The sequence below is a fragment of the Microplitis mediator genome, chromosome 2 (assembly GCF_029852145.1).
Source record: "Microplitis mediator isolate UGA2020A chromosome 2, iyMicMedi2.1, whole genome shotgun sequence".
Lineage (NCBI taxonomy): Eukaryota > Metazoa > Arthropoda > Insecta > Hymenoptera > Braconidae > Microplitis > Microplitis mediator.
Genome location: NC_079970.1, coordinates 3,571,021 through 3,595,203, shown reverse-complemented (window position 1 = coordinate 3,595,203; position 24,183 = coordinate 3,571,021). Strand labels below are relative to the sequence as shown.

The 24,183-nt window shown below is 34.2% G+C and overlaps 2 protein-coding genes across 5 annotated transcripts; one reads left to right on the top strand and one right to left on the bottom strand.

Moving 5' to 3' along the window:
• Positions 1–24: 24 nt before the first annotated feature.
• On the bottom strand, positions 25–24,139 carry LOC130663388 (dedicator of cytokinesis protein 3). Of its 2 annotated transcripts, XM_057462573.1 has the most exons (15): positions 23,585–24,139; positions 20,093–20,176; positions 19,821–20,014; positions 18,957–19,105; positions 6,943–7,027; positions 6,413–6,871; positions 6,030–6,329; positions 5,742–5,946; positions 3,759–5,667; positions 3,608–3,625; positions 3,371–3,533; positions 2,525–2,962; positions 2,316–2,457; positions 828–2,224; positions 25–749 (listed from the first exon to the last, which is right to left on the bottom strand). In XM_057462573.1, exons 1-15 carry the CDS (start codon positions 23,619–23,621, stop codon positions 576–578), a joined length of 5,754 nt encoding a protein of 1,917 aa, XP_057318556.1. In that variant the 5' UTR covers positions 23,622–24,139; the 3' UTR covers positions 25–575. The 2 variants fall into 2 exon arrangements, with proteins under 2 accessions (XP_057318556.1, XP_057318557.1); XM_057462574.1 differs by lacking the exon at positions 3,608–3,625.
• Positions 12,903–18,738, top strand: LOC130663393 (innexin inx3). Of its 3 annotated transcripts, none has more exons than XM_057462581.1 (5): positions 12,903–13,183; positions 15,832–16,010; positions 16,087–16,511; positions 16,615–17,010; positions 17,079–18,738. In XM_057462581.1, the coding sequence occupies exons 2-5, from the start codon at positions 15,848–15,850 to the stop codon at positions 17,283–17,285; spliced, it is 1,191 nt and encodes a 396-aa protein (XP_057318564.1). In that variant the 5' UTR covers positions 12,903–13,183; positions 15,832–15,847; the 3' UTR covers positions 17,286–18,738. The 3 variants fall into 3 exon arrangements, with proteins under 3 accessions (XP_057318564.1, XP_057318563.1, XP_057318565.1); XM_057462580.1 differs by having other exon boundaries at positions 12,903–13,178; positions 17,079–18,737; XM_057462582.1 differs by lacking the exon at positions 12,903–13,183 and adding an exon at positions 13,592–13,733.
• Positions 24,140–24,183: the final 44 nt, after the last annotated feature.

Here is a 24,183-nt window from a genome sequence, read left to right as displayed (position 1 = left end):
TATATTTATACGAATAAACATGATGACAAAATACATAATTTATATATCGATCTTAATATTATTTATTATTTTAATACATTGACCTTTTTATTTATTTATTTAATAATATATTATATAAATTAATTTATATATAAGCTACGCGTTAAAAAGATTACAGTCTAAGTGTATAAATAAGTTTGTTGTAAAATATAACTTTTAAATCCGGAAGCGCATCTTTGAGTTTACGGATTAACAAAAAAAAATTAAATATCTGCATAAAAAAAAAAAAAAATTTAATTACTGATTTACATGATTAATTAATTCATCGATTGCAAGCTCTATTTAAAAAAAAAAATAAATCGTCGCGGTTTCTCTTATCTGAGGATCATCTTAAAGCTAATTTTTGTAATTAATATCAATAATTATCTTTAGTGTTATTTTTTTTCAACATTAACTGTTGAGTTGTGCAGCAATACATAAAAACGTATTTTCTCTTGTTAAATATATTATTTAAATTTTAATAATAATAATAATTATGATATAATAATAATAGTAATGACTACTGCTAAGACTAGGAGGAGATTCGACTTGTAATATTATACAGTACTCTCGCCATCAGTTGCGACGGATAGAGTTTGTAATTTCGGCACCGAGTAATTTTCTACGTGCCCAGTTCCCCCGTGGACGTGGACGCGGTTCGCCCGTTCAAGAGTTGAAGGCGCTGATGGTGTGTCTTGATTTACTTTTGGTGGGATCGGCGGCGGACTTGACTAGAAAACAAATAATTAATTATTAATATTATTATTATTATTAATTTGTAGTTATTGGTATTGAATAAAAAAAGTTACATCTTGATCCAGAAGAATTTGCGGTCCTTGGAATGTAGAACTCATAAAGCTAACAGTAGAAACATTGAGAGAACTTATCACAGAAGGCGGTGAAATATTCATGATATCATTGGTTCTCGATCGTGGCTCAAAGTCTTCGTAGCTGAGATTATTTAAATTAGTGAGGTGTTGCTGAAAGTCTTGGAAACTGGTAGTAGAAATGCCTGAGTCTCTCAAATCATTGGTATCTCTGAGGTCATTTGAGTTGTCGATGTCATCCTCAGTACTCCAATCGGTGTTGCGTCGGTGAGTCGTCAGTCGCTTGGGAGGTGCGGGAGGTACAACGATACTAGGGTTGTTAGACTCCCGTTTGTCGGGAGTGCACCCGCGAGGTGGAAGAGGCGGAGCTTGTTCGGTTCCCGGTTCACTCCAGGAGCTTCGCATGTTCGCTGGGTCTTGACCATCAGTTGGAGTCGGCAGCGAGTGTCTTAGCGGTAGTTTGGGACTCAGAGGTTTGCTGAGTGTCCTGTGATGAGTCAGTCTCGGTGGTGTCGATCCATATCCGACTGACCGTGGACGCACTTCGCGCTGTGGTATCGGCGGCGGTGCTCCGTCTACTCGCGTATAAAATCCCTCGTCCTCAGGTAATCCGTCACTGTCAGCGTGAGAGAGTCTTGATCCCACGGTGTCCAGAGTAGCCGGTCGTTGTTTCTCATTTATTGGCAATGGTGGCAATGGCGAATTAATAATACTGTCTTGATGAATTGTACGTTGTCTCGTTAAATTACCCAGGCTCTGTTTGAGCTGCGTAAATCTTTCAATCAGTCTCTTGTGAAGCGGCTGCACCCCAGCTGGCGCTATTTGCCCATGAAGAACCAGCCCCGACTCTAATACGCTTATTTGATCAAGAATTAAATTTTTTAATTTATTAACATGCGGTACCATCTCAGGATTTTGTCGCGCAAATTCAGCAGTCAGAAAAGCCTCTTGATATTTTGTTATTCCTCCCATTACATTGGCATCTATTATTCCCTGCAATCTCATACTGAATGGATTTATGTTACGATGTGGCTCCGCGGTATACTGAGCAACCAGACGACGCAATTCCGTCTCGACGTTCTGCATCGTCTCGCATGCATACTGCACCGGTGCTAAAAGCTCGGAACGTCGCTCAATAACTTCGAACCAACGTAATATACCCGGCAACTTGGCCTCTGTTGTTAATGTCGTGCGTTCAATCCACAGCGATTTGAATTCGTTTTCACGGTCAACTGGCCCCCGGTGCAAGGGTCGATCGAATGTAAATTTACGTACGTCATTAACGAGATAAAACGCGACCACACGTTCCGGTATTTCTCCTACTGTACATGCCAAGCTACCCTCTTCCGGGATTGGCTTTACGTTACATATTTGAATATCTATTAAGATAAAATTATCAAAGCATTATTAATAATCATTTTAATCAGCGCGATGATGAATTATTAATAGGGGATTTAATAAAATACTCACATTGACCTTCAGCAGTGATAATGCTATCATCCGGTGGGGAATTTTTAGTCAGTATCTGTGCGCTTGGAAACTCTGTTTGAAGTCTTTGTGTGAAGGCACCTATTCTCTCATACTCCAAACCGCGATAAATAAACAATTTATTCTGCAATAAAAATAAAATGAATATTTAAATACTTAAATAAACAATTAAAAATATATAAATTACTCACCCGAACAAATAGTGGAAAGCTGAGACCGTAAAACCCGACGCGGAAGTACTCCGGCTCGGGTCTCAGTTGCGTAAGAATATTATCCAAAAATTTAGCTTGCATTTTTAAAATTTGACTGAGCTTCGCGTAATCATACAGACGTGTCTCGTAGAGTCCAGCCAGCTCTTTGCAAAGCGGGATACCCTTTTCCCAGCATTTGCCGCGATCAAAGTAATGAATTATTTGATAGTATAGAAGTTCCTTCCGCTGCCACTCTGCCTGTTGAGGATGCACATGATCAGCGGGCAGTATCGTCGAGTCCCAGCTCAACTGATCAGCATAAAGTTTCATCGTAAATCCTGCTTCTGTGTAATTTTCAGCTGCCAAATGGAGATCGTGAAGCTTGTAAATGTACCGCAAGTACATTTCTTTACGATTGAATTCATTTTTGTAAAAATTCTGCAGAAACAATGAAATAGGACCCATTATTTATTTATTTATTATTATTATTATTATTAGTATTATTATTTATTATTATTAAATAAACACTTAAATAAAAATATTCCGTTCACTGTAATACTTAATCTATGAATGACAACTCATTAGACCTCACCGAGTACTTTATGATCCTCTTTATATACTCGTAAAAAAAAAAGTATATATATATAACTGCATAAGAAGAACACGTGGCAAATAATTTTCACGGTCAATTATCACGGCTATTCACACTTGTTTGCAATAAATAACTTACAGCAAGACAAGTAATTAGTATAATTTTTAATTAATATTTATTGGTATATTATTAACTGATATATTGACGTCAATATGATAAATAAACAATTATTTTATTTATTTATATTTTCTTACCAACAAATTAACCGTGCATGACATGCGTTTGTCACGGTTTTCGTCGCCTTGTATAACACTCCGGTAGTCAAGAAGTCTCTCCAGTAGCCGGGTAACTGAGGTAATAAATGCCGTACCACTGTCTTTCCACGTTGGATCTTCTGATTGCACTCGATCTAGCAGCCTTTAAATTAATACAATAAACAATCGATTTAAATAAATAACTATAAGTAATTTATGAATTATTAAATAACTTACACGGCGCTAAGATGCTCCCTGAAGCAGCGTAAAAAAGTTAATAAGCAATTAGAATAATTAATATGTTAGTATGTTAAGTGACGCTGATTATTTGTTTGCATAAAAAAAAAGTTGAATTATTTTCAGCAAGTGGTAAAAAAAATTTGCTTACATGGTATTGAATAATTGTCGGTATTCATCGTCTCCTTTGTTTTCGCTTATCAAGATGTCGAGTTTATCAATCAGCTCGGACTCGACGGACTTGAAGCTGCCACGTGCTAGTTGCTCGCACTCCATCATGTCAAAAAAGATATGTAACGTTGCTTTACGCAATTCACTTTCGGGAACAAGTGTTACTTCAAGAAAAGGGCCAACCATACCCGGTATAAATTCAAGTTTACGTTCTCCCAAATGCGACCACATTGACAGAATTTGAAAACCCATAAGTACTCTCATGTCGCCGTATCTCTCCACTATTTTTTCCCGTTTAACTTCAGAAAAATGTTCCAGCTGCAGTGACGGCTGGGTAAGATAAGCCACCGCGAGATTGAAATACGTTGACCAGAGTTGAGAGTCAAAGTTACCATGGAGAAATTTGAAGGCCAGTGGTTGGGCTAACTCTTGTAATGATTTCAAAATAACGTTATTGGCCTGCATCCTCATAACCAACCAGTCGGGCGGAAATACTTCTTGACGGACAAGATCTTTTAGGACCAAAAATACCCGGAAAAGAAAATCTTTCAGTGGCTTACGTTCCCCGCCGTGGCTTAATTCTTCCCACAGTCGCGCGTAATGGTACTCGTCTAGCTGCTGAAGGAGTCCAATCAGACAGGCAACGAGACATCCCAATACTGGTCCGCTGGTGTTGACAATTATCAATATCGTTTGTACCAAAACATCTAGTATAGATATACATATTATTTCAATGTCATGATGAATACAATTGTTAACTTTATTTGTATCGCATCCGCGTTTGTAAAGAAAGCTCAATATTTCTCCCAATATGTCTGTACAAGATCTCAACTCTTCTCTTCTTGCTAAGTGTATTCTCAAGTGACGACAAATGGTCATCAGTAACAAATTTCTGCTCTCGTCATCCTGAAATAGTATTGAGGTAACAAGATTTTTAATTGCCAGAAGTTTGGCTTGCAGAAGTTGCGGCGGCGGTTCTCGGGGTACCGAGTCCAGCATCGTGCATGTTAGTTTAGCAACTTCTAGCGCCGGCAGTACAACTTCGAGCTGCTCGAAAACAGCAGATATAGACAACAGTAATGCGACTTGGGAATACAAAACAGTTTCGTATGTCAACGTGAGCATTTTATTTAGTGCCGCAAATACGCAGTAGAGATCACGTTTGAAACTGTCCTCGTACTGACCAGCAGTTGCGCGAGCAAATAACAGTCTACTTTGTATGATAAACTTGAAGATGTACTCGAGTGAGCGGAAACACTTCATAATAGGCTCTTGTTTCTCGGCAGCGGTAACCCAATCAGCACAATGCTGGACGCTACTTAATAGACCTTTGTAAACTAATGCTGCTGCAAAATGACCAGATATATACGCGTCTATCACAGGCTTAAAGTGTTCAAATTTAACGTCCTCTAAATGACTAAATATTGAAACAAGGACTTGAAATACTAGGCCAGAGTGTGCTGTTGAATTGCCATCCTCAGTATGAAACATCGCAAATAGAGCGTCAAGTATATCTTGCAAAAATTTAACGAGTTCTTCACCATCAAGTCGTAAAACCCGTCCAAGTGCTTCTGCTATTTTTTCAGGATGCGCTTTCCACTGTAATAAACTCAGCAAATCGACATTCTGCGTTAATTTTGTGCTACACAGTAATGTCGTTACGAAAACAGCTTCCTTGGGTGATCTTGTAAACGGTGGTACTCCTGGACAATTTGGCTCACGGGCATTTGATGGCAACGACAAGTAACTCAATGAATCTAATTTGGCACGTTCTTCACATTTATATATGTAGAGCTCGTGCAAACCGTCTTGGATTGTAGCACCACCGTCTGGCTCCATTAGACGTACGAATGCAAAGTCAAACAATTTTTTATCACTTTTTTCGCGAGCTAAAAAAAACATTTATTTATTTATTTACTGTACTGTAATTTTAAATTTATTACATTAAATTGTCGTTACTTACTGGAGCAGTGACGGAATTCAAATCTTATGTGACTACCGTAAAACTTTTCAATTGGCACCGCTAATCTGACAGTCTCGCCCCAATAAGGACTATTGTGATGATAAATTACTAAACTTTGGTACTCAGAACTACCTTCCATACCAGCGGCGCCGAATAAACAGCCTTCGAGTGGTTTCCCTTCGGCATCGAGCACCAGCATTGTTACCTACAATTAATTAAATTTCATTAGTTATTGGTTCTAATTAGTTTTAATACAAAAATAAACTCGAGTAATTAAAATAAAATTACCTCGATATTTTTACCGGTCGATTTACCGCCGCGTTCAAATTCTCCGCGCTCTAGTCTCAGGTACAAATCATTTCTCACGTCGCCCGGCATTATAACGTCCGAAAAACCGAGTTTACGTGTTAAACATACATTTTTAAATAAATGAGGATGTTCCTCACGGACTTGTGACAGCTCTCCGTGTAACACACGTAGGGACACCACTATTCCGTAATTCGGTTGCCCTGGTAGCGGTGAACATTTATTATTTTTTATTATTTGCTCGTGCAGTTGATGAAATTCCTTCTCTTCCCCTTGATACACCTACAGGAGTACGTAATTAAGTTAAATAAAAATAATTATGATGGCAAAAAAATATTCTTAAGTAAACTAAAAATAAGAGTAACCTTGAATGTCATCTCGAGTTCTTCAGCGTGATCTTGAGCAGCTTCAGCGAGAGATAAAACACCAACTCCATGTGGCCGACGATAGACAACACTTCCAGATTTATTTTTACTTGAATCGGAGTAAAGCATACGACCGCAACGCATCACATGAGCGATCACGTATAAATCCCGACTGAGGTCTGCGTTACCGAGGTCAGTAAAAATGGTACAGTTGCTGTGCAGCTTTTCAACATAATTTGAAAAACCTTCTTTGGATATTTTAACGAGAAATCTCTCGCTCAGATACTCGCCGCGGCGAGAATCCCACAGGGAAAAATATATTTCAGTATCCTCGCCTACGGAATGTCCGAAATCGCGCATGCAAAAATAAAGATGATGGGTCAGAACTTTTTTCTGCTCTTTGCGGCGGAGGGTTCCACGTGCTGATGCACCTTGAGAATTTTCTGCGCTTTGCAAATGCTAGAAATTTTAAAAAATTTATAGTTTTCATCCTTGCAATTTATTTTTCAAGTAATTAAATAATTAATTACCACATGGTAGAGTTCCACGACTGACATTGAGTCTGGATCGACCATGTGCGCTCCTTGACGTGGTACCAGATCCAACCCAAGTTTTCTTTAACAAAAAAAATAATTTTATTATTTTAATAAATTTTTTAATAATTTATCATTAATATTTTATATAATTATCTGACGTTTCATAATGAAAATTTATTACCAAAAAATTCTTTTAAAAATTTTGTTTACTTTAATTCGTGTAATCGAATTGTTTATTTTTAAAACTCATTTAATCAGATGTTTTCTTGATATTTTTTATTTACTCCATTTACATATTTACCCATCAATTGTATATTTTTTCTCAACTTGGATATTTTTTATGTTCAATACTTAGATAAAAAAAATTTTATTTACTTCGCACCAGCTATTTAAACGCATTAAAATTTTTCTTTATCGTGGGCGGATTAAATTTATTGGAATTTTCATACAATTCACATCCACACATATACTTATATATACATATATGTATGTATTTACTCTCATACATCGTGACGCATTCAAATTTCTCGGAACATACTCGACCACAAAGAAAGTACTTCACCTTTATTCGATCCTCGTACCCTTCGTAACCGTGAATGGAATGCAGGTAAACCTCTAGTGTTACCTCAGTACCAGAAAAACACAACCAAGTAGAAAAAAAATTAAAAACGCCTTCAGTAAAAAAAAAACGTATTTTTGTTTATACAAAAGCCCATTGCGCATAACAATAAAATAAATATTCATTTTGCAATTTGCGACAAATAGACAAAAAAAAAAAATTAGTCCGTAAAAATTAACCGTCCACAGAAGAGCAATGTCATGAATTTTAAAAAAAATTCTCATTACTTTAAAAGGTTTGGTCGAGCGAGTCCGAAGTCCTTGGGGTCAAACCTTAGGTTATTTACAATTCCCAAATCTCCCGGGGGGCATTGTGGCGAATGGTATTTTCAGTCACTTTCGCGATTGCTTTACTCAGACCCAGACTCAGACCCCACTCTGGGAATACCTTTGAGGCTTCGGTCGGTGGGCTCTGGGAATTGGAATAAACCTGAATAGAATGAACCTGCGTGATCCCTAAAACTCTCCTCTTAAGAGCCTTCTCTCAGTTCAAGAGTAAAGATAAAATATATGTATATATATATGTATACGTATACAGGTATATAAGTATGTCCATATACCAAACATATGCCATCGGTCAGCTTCACTGTTCGCCTTTGTTAGTAAACTTGAAGCAAAAGTCTTCCGGTGTTCATGACTCCCACACCCTTGGCCGTTCAATGGTGTATCTATCCTAAGAACCCCTTCAATCAAATCTATCCGCAAATTATTTTTAAAATTACCTACTCCAGTAATTAGTGCCAACATGAATCAGAACTTGGAAAAATGAGCGGTAATTATTTAAATAATTAAAAAATAAAATTATTTGAATTAAATTGTCGTGGGCGTGGCGGGTTTAGAACAGAGCAGTTTTAGCTGAGTAAAAAAAAATAATATATTTGAAAATGAATATTTAAATGAAGATAAAAGGGCCCATGAGAGGTTGTATCCGTGCCTGATGGGCCTTAAAGGCCCCCTTGGTTGATGGAATGCCGGCGAGAGCTAATGTAAGAGACTTGAATGCGTGGAGACAGGTTCAGCCAATGTCCGCCGTGCTGTGTTGTCTTGGGACCTATGTCCCTTTCCAAAGATATCGGATATTCTTAAATGTATATAAATTCTTTTGGCACTAAAAATAATAATAAGGCCTGATGTTGGAAAACGGGTTTCGAGCCAATCCAATGCCCGGGTTAAAAAATTTATTTATATTACATTTACTTAAACAGAAAATCGGCATTAACTTGTAAGAGCTGGATGATGTTTTAGATTAGATTTATGTTAAGTTCAATGTTTATCGCGAATAAATTAATTCATCTATTATTTATTTTGATGTTACTATTGAATAAGCTGATTCATAGATCGTAATTGACGCGGATGATCATACAATCTGATAGGGATTGGATGTAAACTCGATAGCCTCGTGCTATTTTCATCAACAATATACACTCTCAAGACAAAATGGCAGCTCTTATATATATAATATGCTCCATTACTTTATATATTTATGCATAACAATAGAAAAATTATTATCTTTAACAGAGGAAATCCCACGCAGTCATTTAGATCAGCAGTTTAAATCATTTACTTGCTACTCATCTACTCCTATAATGACAATTTAATTATCAAAGTTTCAAACTTTTTTATTACTATCTAGTCTCATTAATATTCATACTGTTTAAAGTTTGACGATAAGTTTCTCACAAAAAAAAATCTACAAGTGATAAATTAATTTTTCGCTGACGATATTAAATACTTATGACAATGGAGGATAAAATTGGATACTTCGAAACTTGCTACGAAGCGAATAACTGTGTCATGAGTTTAGATATTAATTTATAATAAACAATAGAGATTGTAATTTAAAAAAAATAATTAATCACTTGTATTAATAGATTAGCGCAATGCAAGCGGTTCAAATGTCATTTGTAAAGCATATGCGACCTTAATCTTGGTGTTAAATATAGTAAAGATATATGAATACACTAGGTGTTAGTTTGAATTTTTTAAAGTAAAAAGATAACGTCAGATAGACCAATAAGACTTGAGAAGAAATTAAGAAGACGATAACCGGTTGGTCCTATATATGCATTGGCGTCACTGGTCACGAATAAACTCGTATTATAAATAAATGTAAATTTATATACATATATATATATATGAAGAACAACTTTGATGCTTGGTATTTATTCCCAGTGGCAGCATGTTAAACTCGTGGACACAATAGTCATTTTCAAATTCTGTTAAAATATAATAAAACACAACACGAGCTGGAGCCGCTAAAACGTGGACTGAATCATCTTACAAAATTTAAAAAGTTCAATGCGCTATCCATACATGACACTGTAAAAAATTTGAGTGAACGTTCATTAAAACCGGAGTTAATGTGGAGCGGATAATTTTTTGTGTATAATTTATCCCCGGAGTGAAATCAACTCCACAAAGAAGTTCATTTTGACATTAAAACCCCAAATTGAAGTGAATGTGGATTTAAATAAAATCCACATCGCTCCGAAAGCACTCCGTCGAAAAAATAAACTCCCTATTTACTCCGTATGCGGAGTAATTTTTTTTTAAACTCTGGAATTCCGAGTGAAGTCAAATGGAAATAAAATCCGTTCACTCTCAATTTTTTACAGTGTATAATATATGTAATTACATATTTATCAAATATACTACATTGTATTTAAAAGTTATAATTAATGTATATGTATATATGAACATGGATATGCATATGAAAATTGCAAAGGGTTTCCTTGTAACGATGAAATTTGTCGCGGGCAGATTATACTGTGAAATTGAGATTTAATCCGGATTAACGTGGGTGGGCAGTCCTGGCGCCGGCTTAAAATATATGTATGTATGTATGTATATACATAGAAATCCTCTTTTGTGCTATACTGGCAAACTACATTCGATATTGTATATATATATAACGATCAGTACCGGCGTTTTCCAATGTAAAATATACGTGAGATAATGGATGTCAGGGTCAAATCCCGCGAGCCCTCTCTCCTCACTTACAATTAGTCCCAATGCTACATTATTAAACGTACTTTGCCGTCCACTTTACTAAATAATTTCATTACACATAACATATATTACATACGTGTACTAGTATTTAATGATACACTATTTATTTAATTTAACAAAACTACAATTTATTCAATAATCACCAATCTGAGTGCGTAATTCCGCTTAAGATTAAAAAATTTTTTTTCAAGGCTACTAGATCCAAGACCAGGATTGGGCGAATCGGTGATTTACTATTGCGACCTTGGTGCAATACTGGGTGAAAAAAAATTTGTAAGTCGGTAGGCAGCAATCATTGATAATTATTGTGCCATTGGAGCAATTCCTTCTGAATGTAATGTTCGAAAAGTAATAAACTGTTTGAGAATAAGGAGAAGGAGATGAAGCAGAGGTTGTAAAGTTCTTTTACCTTTGCTGGTACAAACAAAGAAAATAACCTGAAAGAATCGCTAGCTTCGGAGCAGAGGATAGTGCACCCGGTTGTACACTTATTAAGTCCGACGATTCCCGCCATTCATTAAGCCCTTTGAATTTTTTTTACAACCAAACCCGGCAGGCATGTACAAGGAATCGCCGGTAGCCGAAGCGATCCGGAGTTCCCGTGTCTAGCAGCATTTCCACCAGCCTCCCTACAGCACACACACACACACACAAACTTATTCCCTGTATAATTAAAGTTACTTGTATAAATGTGTGTGATGAATACGCAGGCGTTGAAACTTACACGTACAAATAGCCCTGATATGGCTGACTATTGGCTCTACTTGTGTGTCGTGTTGGCTTTGAGGCTTGTCCTTACGACCGCGTAACCACGCGGCTCCAAATGTGAAAGACCAACACACTACACAAAAGAGGATAGAAGTTGAGTTCAGCTCAGTTGAGTTGCATTGAGTGTGTACATATATGTATAGTTGAGCATCACTACAAACTCAACTGTGGCGAGATGAACAAGTACAAGAGGATGACGAGGCTGATGCTGGTACTGGTGCTGGTAATGGGAATGAAGAGTAGGCGGGAAGATGAAGGAGGAGAAAAGGAAGAGATGTTTCATCATGAACTCAAGTTCAAGATATTCTCTTATTCAGGAATACCCCGACCGAGCGGATGAGATAAAACCCATACCAAGCATGTGGACGTGCATGTAGACTCGCACACGAGACGAACGAAATAGCCCACGTGTTACGCCGGCAAGAAATCCGGCATTATTATGCTGTGCCGTGGCTCGAGGCTGAGGGAGTCGGGTATAAGTTTACTGGCATCAGTATATTCTGTATAGTATTTTATTGTGTCGAGTATTAGTATGCTACATATACCGACGAGCACTGAGGGTACGCAGTGTCCATCTACACACGATCCTCACGTCCTCACTAGCATCGCATCAGCAGTCTGTGTGCTACACAGTACATATACGTATTCGCTTTCATATTCACACGAAACAAGTAGGAAGAGGGACTTTAAAGAGCCTGTAACGTTTGCCTCAGACGCTCTCCAAGGGGGAACAGGTTCTCAGCATGGTTACCGCGTATTCACCGTGCTGAAAACCTTGGCTCACCCACCACAAAAGTCCAGCTCCGGTATATAGCCTCTCCGGGCTTTTTCCTCTGCTGCTGCTGCTGATGATGATGGTATTGCAAATGCGAGCAGAGTATTAAGCAGACAAGGATCCGCAAAGGTGGATCGTATGACCACGAGCAAGATGAAAACATCACGTTTCATAGGGGCTTCTTGACTTGCTATCGATCGTGTGAACGATCACTGTCATGCCGTTGCTGTACTCAGCTTCGTGTCTTCTCTTTTCTTAAGTCAATTTATATATTTTTTTTGCTACTCATGTGTAATTCTACTGGTTCTTATTCCAGTTGCAATGATATCGCATGACTCAAGTGCACTTCATAAAAGTCACGACCCCAAGTATCTTCTTACTAAGACTTGAATTATCGTTCATCTAGATCTTTCAAGTACATCGTCATTGTCCACTGTCATTTAGTCTTGAATTTTTTAAACAAAATACTTTTATCCATTTGTTTATGATAATGACAAGTCATGTATAAGATTTATCAAACCAGGAAACAGAACAATCAAATGACAGAACGGAGTAAATCTTTAGATGATGAATCAGGTAAAGATGAATGTGGATGTAGATACTATAGATTGTGGTATCTGTATAACTCAAGTAAACTATGAGCAGTATTTGGTTTCAGATGATTTTCTAAGCTGAACACCTGGATCCTGATGTCGATGTGAATGTGAAGCTTGTGGATCTTGGTGGCGCGCAACATGGCGGGTGGTGGGGCCCACGCAGCAAACTAGAGAGAGAGAATTACAAGCCAGTTGCTTGTGAGTCGCTCTTCGGGCCCTGAGTTGGCGCGACGCGCGTCTCCTGTAACCGCTACTTTTTTTTACTCCATAAAGCCCCCGAGCGTCGAGTGCTTTTTGTTTTATTGTAATTTTATTTGTTTTCATTTTTTTACCTACTCGAAAAAAATATACTCGTTCATTAATAATTAATAAATAAATAAATTATTATTATTATTAGTAATAATAATAATAATTTAAAAAAAGTTAAATTTACTGAAAGCGCTTGGAAATAATCGCAGGATTAGGTGAGGTGATTTATTTTTACTGTGACTACTTATTAAGTTTACTTAGATAATTTAAACTAACTGTGCTCATTACCATTGTTATAAAATTTTATTTTAGTGCCAAGTTTGAAATTTTTTTTTTAACGTGAATGTGTCTAAATATTCAAGTGAAATTTAAATTTTATTTAAAAATAATTAATTTATTTATTTGATTGTTTATCGAGCAGTAAAAAAATTAATTAAGCTGCATCGTATGATGAAACTGGAGCATAATTTGATTTAATAAGTCATTAAAATTACGTACACATAAACAGTAGATGTGTGATATGCATACATGCGCAAAGATTGTTTATCTATTTAAACATTTGAAACACATGTGAGGGTAATAAAATTAAATTCAAAAAAAACTTCAGTCTTAATAGTTCGCTCGAGTCCTTTACTTGCTAAAGTTGTCATGTAAGCCGATAACATTCTCGCGTAAACGTTTGTTGCTCTAAGTGTACATCAGACTACTTAAAGATTAAACATTTTGTAATTTTACACTAGACTACATAAGAAACAAAGTGAGCGCGATCAGTAAGTGGAGTTTCGCGGCCTTTTATTGTTAATATTATTCTTTTTTTTTTTACTGACTCTTGCCCTCATATATTTTTTCTATGCATATATATATATTTATATACGTATTTCCTTTCGCCAACAATTGTGTGTATATAATTAAATACTCATTATATTAAATTTATTTATAATTATTTAAATGAGCTGTTCATTTTCTTTAGTCATAGAAAACAAAGATAAAAAAATATATATTTTACTTTTTATCGTAATCATATTTTCGAATCTTTGTTCACGTATACCTTTGAAAATAAAACTTTAAAGTGATAAAGTACGTTAGTCAAATATATTTTTCCTTATATTTTATATGTATATAAGATAAAAGAGGATTAGAAGTAACGAACCGCGTGGAAATAAAATATCGAGATATAAATTTATAGTGAAGAGAAAAAATAGTTAAAATTTTTAAATTAAATTATTATTGTAACGTTTCATATATGTATAAATGTCTTGAGTGTTGACTCATGTATTTTAATAGTATAGTAGTAAGTTAACTGTACCAGTCTCATGATTACACATTATAAATGCCAACGCGCTTTGGGCTAATGTAAGATCCTCGTCCTTTCACTATACAACTTAACTACATACTGGTTATTGCCTATTTATATTATTAAACTTTTCCCTAGACTATAAATATATAATACTCCAAAAATACATGTTCGTAGATAAAACTTTAAAAAGTCTATACGTGATTTAGTAACTCGTTAATTAGTGACTCATATTTGAATATAAAAGACATTGTTTAAATTTTACTTCAAGAGACAAAGTAATTTTTTAAAAATAAAATCATCACGAAGTTTTAGATTGCGGTTTTGATTTAATTTGCATTTGCGGTTATCATATTTTCGTGATAATGAAATATGATTATAGAGCCGTGAAATTGGAGGAGTTGTATAAAAAAAAAAAATTAATCAGCAGACCTCTTGACATTGTGACAATTCTCTTTAGTTTATTTGTCATTATTAACAATTACTATTATATAAATTTATCTGGTCAGTCTAGTGGGTTATGAGTAAATGATGATTATTCAACTCATCCGGCATGAATTCCAGCTGAACGCGTGGTGCACGAACTTAAATTTAATAGTCGGCATATCAACACGATAATTATTATTACTATTTTATTAACGTCATATTCTGGAATATATCCATAGCGAAATGTATGACTGAGATGAATTTCTCATTGCCGGATGCTATGAATTCCGGAAATAATTTATCTCTTGCTTTCATTTATTATCTGCATTACATATTTATTTGTTTTTCCATCATTTTTTTATAACTATGAACCGCGACCTGTTGGGCAGCAGCCAGTACTCAGTCCCAAAACTTGCCAGCTAAATGACGACAATAAGACACAAGGACACTAAAGAAAGTTTATGATTTTTATCCGAAATTTTGCCAAGATCGAAATTGAGATTAAAAAAAAAAACAATATAAATATATTCAAAAATTTTGTAAATAAACTTTCGCTGTTTGAAAAAAAAATATTCAGGTCACAGACCTCAGGACAAAAAAAAAAAAACTGAAAAATAAATTTTGAAAATCCCACGAGTTAATAATAAATGTTATATTAATAAAAAATATATATGAGACATTAATTTTACGTTTATTCGTTTCAATTGAGTCGAATTAACCGAAGGACGTCGAGAGTTAATTCAGTGGTTAAAATATTTTTTTTTATCATTACTTCAATTAAGAAAATATCTCGGGATATTGACCGCAAATACTCGACACACGATCTCATGCCTCAGTTCCGTATATATTTAGATAAATAATTAAATTAAGACATCTAGGATAATTATTAAACTGTAATTAAATTAAATTCTACAATCAAAGCCCACGTGCTGTTAATTTACCTGGCAAACAATTTGTACTGAGAGCTTTTTGGTGAAATTAATTGGTGGCTGACCTCTTGGTTACAGCACGTGCCCCGCCCGGACTCAATTAATTGACTAATAAAGCTCAGCCAGTGTACAGCTTGGGACTCGTTGTCAACTTGTCTCATGTTAAAACATTTTATGTCCACTAACGCCGTTACTTTATAATTATTTTTATTTTTTCAGATAAAAAGTTACAAAAATGGCAGTTTTTGGTCTCGTATCAGCGGTAGCTGGTTTTGTGAAAGTGAGGTATTTAATAGACAAGGCCATCATTGATAACATGGTCTTCAGAGCTCACTATAGAATCACGTCGGCTATTTTATTCGCCTGTTGCATCATCGTCACAGCCAACAACTTGATTGGTAAATAATTTTAAATAATTTTTAACTCAGCTCTGCCAAAACGGCCTTAAACAAATACATTGTTTTAAAATTCCAGGTGACCCTATTAACTGTATAGCGGATTCAGCGGTAACAGAGCACGTGATCAACACCTTTTGTTGGATAACGTACACATACACACTTCCAGACAATGCATTGAAGCCAGTGGGTACTCACGTAGCAGCACCTGGACTGGGAACAGATACCGGAGAGAAAAAATACCACTCGTATTATCAGTGGGTTCCTTTCATGCTTTTCTTCCAAGGAATACTCTTCTATCTGCCGCACTGGATGTGGAAGCAATGGGAAGATGGTAAAATAAGAATGATTTCCGATGGCATGCGTGGTACACTTGTTGAAACCAAACAAGAACGTCAGCAACGTACATCACGACTTATTCAATATATTATGGACACCTTACATTTGCATAATAGTTATGCTGCTGGTTATTTCTTCTGTGAAGCATTGAATTTCGTCAATGTTGTAAGTACTTTAAATTATCTAAGCAACGTTGGATTTAACATGTTGTGATCATGATCACTATCTAGTGGTTCGGAATAATTTATTTATTTGAAATTGCTTGTAGGTGGGTAACATTTTCTTTGTGGACACATTCCTTGGCGGGGCATTCTTGACATACGGAACAGAAGTTGTAAAATTCAGCCAGATGAATCAAGACGAGCGAAGCGATCCAATGGTTGAAATATTCCCACGTTTAACCAAGTGTACATTCCACAAATACGGTGCCTCTGGATCGATACAAAAACTCGACGCTCTCTGTGTACTTGCTTTGAATATTCTCAATGAAAAGATATTCATATTTTTATGGTTCTGGTTTATCATACTGGCTGTTATGTCGGGCGTTGCGCTGCTATACAGTATGGCCGTTGTTCTGTTACCCAGCACGAGGGAGACTATTCTTAAAAAACGATTCAAATTTAGCACAGCGTCTGCAGCTGGCAGTCTCGTTCGCGAAACACAAGTAAGTATATTTTGTTTTTATATTTATTTTTTAAATAAATATATGTAATTCTTTTTTGACTGTTTTAGGTGGGAGACTTTCTTTTGCTCCATTTGCTGGGCCAAAATATGAACATGATGGTATTCAATGAATTGCTGAATGAACTATGTCGCCGTCTTCACGTCGGATCAAGTAGCGGAGCGTCACCTGCTTCCGTACCGTCGGCACCCAGTACTTTAGAAATGTCACCAATTTATCCGGAAATTGAAAAAATGTCAAAAGATACCGAGATTTAAATACCACAATTATTAGTTATTACTTGTGATAATACACTGGTGCCTTAATTATTAAATTTATAAATTTTAATATTTACTAATCGGTAGTTTTTTTTAAATTTTTTAACTTTAGTTAGATGTGACTGGAGTATAAATTATCAAAATTTTAATTAATTAAATAAGGCGCATTACTCATTATGAGTAACAAATTTTTTTGTTCAGTGTAAAATGACGTAGGGAAAATTTAAAAAAACTTAAGTAATTAATTTTAAAAATTTAAATCGACAATAAAAGTGCAATTGTTGTGCATTACTAAATTTAATTGTTTGCGTGATACAAAAGATAAAAAAATAAAATAATAATAAAAATATTATAAAAAGTCGACGCGCTTTGAATCAGTGGGCTGTGACTCGATCGATTCTTAATGCAAAGCGACGTACGGCGATTCTCGATTAATAGTAACAGAATACTGTCATCATAACGACAATTAAATCAACAGTAATGCATCTGCACTGATAATTATTACTGATAAACGTTAAATCCGTATAGCAATTAATTAAAAATATTATTATTATTATTATTATTAATTAAATAATTAATAATAATAATAATCCACATTTGTTTCTTATTATTTTATATAATTTTCAAACTAAATACTATAACTGTAATGCATAAATATATTCCGTCCAGGGCATATTGTATTTTATTGTGTTCAGTATCATAAACTTTTCACTAAAACAATTTTATTATCATAAACTTTTATCATTATTTCACTTAGAAATAATTACTAAAAATATTTAAAAAAAATAGTGCCAACGTTATCAATCTATAAATATATATTTAGTACAATAAAGTATATATTAAATAATTATATATCTTTGTTCAGCAACCGCTCCGACTGTCCTTGAGCGACCTCAATAATTTTCTCAATTTAATATTTTTTTCTCAATAGCTTTATAAATATATGAATAATCGTTCTGTCTGCAAGTTACTTTGTTTGAAAAGGTGAATAATGGAAAAGACCGTGAGTTTATTCCAAGAAAAATCTCATAATTATTATTAATAATAATTATATACTTTATAAATATTTTTTTAAACTTTAAATGGCGAAAACTAGTGCCCTGGAACTACTTTATAATTATCTGCTCATAAGTACTGAGGACCAATCGAGATTTAGTATTATTTATAAGTTTTAAATCTGATTATTGTCTTTGTTCACTTGGTCATTTATTTACAAAGCTTTCTTTAATTGTATCGATTGTATGTTTTTAAAAAGTAGCCTCTCAATATCGAATTGCTTTAAAAGATAAGAAGCGCTTTGTTTCTTTTTTTTTATATTAAAAATAATATATCATAGCATGTTTCTAAGTGATATGTAGTAATTATATACCATAAATATTTACGAGTATCAATACGTCTGTTATATTTAAATTTTAATGTAATAATTAATGATGAATAAAGAGATTTTTTTTCGTACGTCACTTTTAATGGTAATTGTTAGTTGATGTAATTAAAAGTAATATTAATTATTATTATTATTATTGGTTTTAAATAAAGTCTGTGGAATAATGAGAGTATGAGTCAAGCAACTGTCAGACTATTTGATTATTAGTAATAAAAAAAAAATAATTATGATAATGACAATGATAATAATAATAATCCAATTATAGGGGTCCATGCTGGTTGACTCACCGATTTCCCCAGTCGACTTTGTTGATGATTCGTAATTTCAATTCCCTCGTTTGGTCTGTTGTCAACGTACCTCCTAGAAGTTGTCGTCGCCACTCCAATAACTCTCTCATTACTTTCCGTAGAGTATTGAACTTGTAGATTTCCCGTTCCTGGGAAAAAAAAAATAATAATAGTAAAAATAAATATCATGTTTTATTTATTAAAGTCGGTAATATTTTTAAAATAATTTTCTATTACGAAGTAGTGATCAATATTCATCAATACATATTGAGTATTTAAATTGATCAAAGGATATTGTAATAAAATAAATATTTTGAGTCATAATAGAGTTTTAAACAAAAAATAAAACATGCCATCTGGCAGCCAGAATGGAAGGTAGATTTTTCGAAAATTTTCAGCACCTCCCTGACTTTTCGCTAGCTCGCGCTTAGTTTGAAACAAAGGCGGCTCTTTTTCATTTTTACTAAGGTCGAAGATCAGTTTTTCAATCCGAGATTCTTAATCCGCGATTCAAATATTGTTAATATACTTATATATTTATTTAATAATATTTCGCTTATAATTTTCTATTAAAAAGTAGTGATCAATATTTATCAATACATATTGAGTATTTAAATTGATCAAAGGATATTGTAATAAAATAAATGTTTTGAGTCATAATTGAGTTTTAAACAAAAAAAATTTTTATGAATTGTATTGAGATAAGATATAGTAGTTGCCGGTATGACTACATTGGTGATTCACGAGTCAGTCTGAGTGTACTTGGCCCGAGAAGGCCGTTTTTTAATACGACATCCGTAGATTTAAGACGGAAGATAAAATAATAATAAGAATAACAGAAAAAGTTGGCAGACGTTTACTTACCACATAAAGTCTTTTCCAGATTCCACCCCATTCTCGCAGAACTAGAGTTACCTCGCGTACCACTGGATCTTCCTCCGGTATCACCGACTCAAAGAGGCCTTCGTTCTCGATTTTACACGGCTTCAGATGGATGTAAGAGCTCGGAAATATGCCTTTCACCGCTCGGTTCTTCGTCGAGAACCCTCGGTACCATCCTAAGACAAAATGGTGTAAAAAATTAATGACAACAGCAACAACAGCAATAATACTTTCTTGGAAATCATCTTTATTACCTGCGCATTCCTCTAAAATATGGAGCGTATCTCCGATTTCCAGTGGCAGTCCATACCGAGTATCTCCTCGCCAGTTGTAGACGGCTGGAATCATACAATGTCTGATTAGTTAATCACCTAATTAATTAATTAAGTACGGATGTGATGGAATGATTTACAATAATTGTGATTTAGAATTAGAATGTAATAAATATACATATATATATAATATATAATATGATTAAAATTGATTTGAATTAGAGTAAGAAAGACTTTCATATATGAACTTTGGACGGCGGATGTCAGTTGACAATGTGCGTATGATACAGGCTTCCGGCCAAAGCTAGAGACACGACGAGAGATGCATCTCAATGAGCATTTACGCCTGATGTATTACAGTGTGTGGATGGTTGTCGCATCCTGCTTTTTACTACTTCAAATGTCTATACTGTTGTGTATAACTTGTACTGCTTGTTCTGTAACTATTGCTGGTGCTTCTGCTTTTGCTGCTGCTTACACCAACGCCTCGGTGATTCCGAGACGTCTGCACCGTCTGCACTTACTCTCCTCTTGTCTGACACGTGTTTTTTTATTTTCATACATTCAATATACATCTTTCATACAATTTAAGTCAACAACAATGACGTATTCTTCATTCATATCACTTTGTTTTTTTTTAACAAAGAAAAAAAAGTGAAATTAATTTTCGGGGCTCTGGAATTAATTAAAAATATTTTAGCCGTAAAAATTTAAAAATAAGTATTGTATGTTTTTGTAAATAAAATAAATATGTGTGTGGTAACAAAAGTGCCAAGTTCACACGATGCCCGTAGTTTGAATTAAAGTATAGAGATAGAGATATGATAGTAACAGAAAAGAATGAAAGGACAAAGGAAAAAGGAATAAGAGACACATTCGAGGGTGACTCTCTGCTCTCCACCGCTACAACTCTCGTTCTATTCTCTCACTTTGTCTTCCTTCAACTCACTGGTTTCCCAGGTTTTCCCGGGGAATCAAATCAATAGCTCTCCCTTTCGGTGTATAAAACATTTCCAAGGGACGCGGGTACAACCTCTGCACTATGTTAGGGAGAAAAAGTTTCAGAGGGAAAGAAAGAGAGAGAAAATCCAATGGGAATTAAAGTATGATGGGGGATGAATGAACACTATAGTTATAGTAAAAGTTATAGCTATACTACAGCTGTAATAATACATGCGACAGTTACTATTACACGAGCTACGAGGGTAACTAAAAAATATGTACTGTACTAAAGAAAAAAGTAAAACGCGGGCAAAGACATTGAGCTATATATGTATATATATTGTACAGCAGGTTTACATTACAACAAATAACTACTAGCAGACGTAAACAATACTAGCCCGAAATCATAAGCACTTTGTACTTATTTTTAAAAGCTGCCTGGATGCTTTCAAATAAATGTTTTATTGATCTTAACTTGGCATCTTGTACTCCACTTGGTGAAAGTTTTATTTCTGTCCAACTTTTAGCATGTATGTGTATATAACTTTGTAATAATATACAACATAATGATTTAACATATTTATAAGAATTATTATTTTACATATTTCAATAAGTACAGAGTAATGTACTTGAGCGAAAGCTATTTTTTATCCTTTTTCACGGTAGAAAGTTATAAGATACGCAAGATAATTTGATGAGACGACAAAAATGTATGCCAGAATTTTATTTTATTATTTTTTATGCAGAGTTTACAAAAAAACATTGACTATATATTTCATTTATAATACGTCAACGTTTTTTGTCTCTTCGTATATGACGATGACATTCAATTTCCCACTAATATGCGATAACGTATTTTTTGTTGTTTGAATAAAAAAAGTTTTTCTATCTCCCGAAAACAAATCGTTTCAGTGGTTCAGGAAATGAGAATTTTAATACGGCAATTAAAACATTTTAATTAAAAAATAAATGATAATGATAAGATAGTTATATAGATAAACAATTTATGAATGAATGAATTTTATTGAATAAAAAACATTAAATAAAATCGCTTTGATGTTTATATTTATAAATTCCAAGTGAAATTTGTTTTCCCGCCACTGTATCAGTAATTTAAATATAGTATTACGCGTTCTCTATATTTATACATTTGACATTACGCAGTACAGTTTAATAAAGTATATAACGCAAATGAATACATAGATGTATCTCATACATTCATATATATACTTTTTTACTCCATATATACTTATAAATACAGTTGTTCTTTTTATTTAGCGACCTGCGTGCCACCCGGAGCGTTTTGTTGAGGTAACGCGAGGGTAATAATTGAACGACAGTTTCATGCACGAACGAGAAAATATCGACAAAGTAACGTACAGTAAAAAAAAAAATATGAAAATAAAACTCTGGGATACTTCGGTGATAATCTGAGCATAAAAATTGACATTCTATCAGTCTTATCACCGTCTATTTTTATATCACCCAATAAAACGATACTCGCACCCAAAATTCAAACAAAAATTAGGAGTAAAAAGTTTTAATTACTAAAACTAAACGTCGTGTCAAGTACGAATTTATTCAAGCGTATAATGCTCGCTAAGTGGATCCTGTTTCAAGTGCTATCCGATCCACCTGATCCACTCTACTCTCTTTTCTCTCTACCCATTACCCTCGAGCACGTACACGGATTAAAACGTCAACTATCCAACGGGATCGATCGTCGACTCCATTCATAAAAACTCCTTGCTATTGATAAATTATAAATTTGATGTTTGTTTTATCTTCGGCGCTCCAATATAAATATATTTCCTCGCCAATCTGATAAATTATAAAAAACAAATAATTAAATATTTACTTGATTGATTTTTTTAAACCCATAAAATAACAATATATACATATTGTTTTTTTTATTCAAATTGAATGACATCTTCCTCAAGGGGATTTTTTTTACTTAGGGCCAATTGATGATTGCAGTGAGTCTTTAAAAGGCTGGCCCGGTACTTCTTGTTACTTTACTTATAAAATACCCGCTCTTACATTTACTTATTACATGTATAGATGTATAAAGACATCCATACATACATACATACATACTACTAAGTATATATATATAAATATATTATATTATATAGTATGTACACTATCGTAGAGTAGTATGTACTTGAATACGATCAATGCATGAATGGACCAACACATAAGAGTATCAAAATATACGCGCGCGCACACTTTAAAACAGCGTGTTCACGTTTACGGAGCACGTTCCTGATTGTCCATCCTGTCTAGTCGGCATTTTTTTAAATTTTTTAACGTCAGTAAATTAATTTACAGCTCATAGCCCATCGATAAATCAATCAGCAATTTGACACGACGTAAAAAAATTTTTTAAACCAACTAAAGTGTAAAAAAAAATTTTTTTAAATTAATACAAGATAAAATAATTTGGAGTTTGACAGATGAGGAGTTTGATGTAGAAGATAAAAGACGTAGTGGAAATAATTATTTAATTTTTATTAAATTATTTGAACTCACCGACTCCGTACTTGGTTGTCTTGGTGGTGGTCCACATTTTAGTTAATTACTACGTAATGTCTACATATTTAATTATTTAAATATTTATATAATGTTTATCACGTTAAATATCAAAACAACACAAACATTGGGTGTGTTGCTGCACCAGACACAAGTGCCACACGGTTTTTACTAAACTACACAGCGTTGCCGTGTTGCGACACCAACCGACAACAAGGGCTATCACTTTTGGTCACGTGGTCCTTCAGGAACGACTTAAAAGGATACTAAAATTTAAAAGTCCTTTTAATTCTTTTACGTCACTAAACTAATCCATAGTCCACATCCTCGAGTATTTTTTTTGTATCAATAATTTTAGAGAAATAAAATAATTTTTTTTAGCGGGAAACTTAAAAATTTTTGAATGCAAATAAGCCCAGGGTTGGTGATAAAATATTTACGCGTTTGAAAACCGAGCGCTTTCTTTGATCATGCTCATTAAATGTCTCAAGTTTAACTATTATTACTTATTAGATTAACTTAATCAAATGACAATAAAAAATAAAGCTCTTGGGTTTGTAAAAACAACTAAAAATTTTTTTAATATCATTTTTATCTAA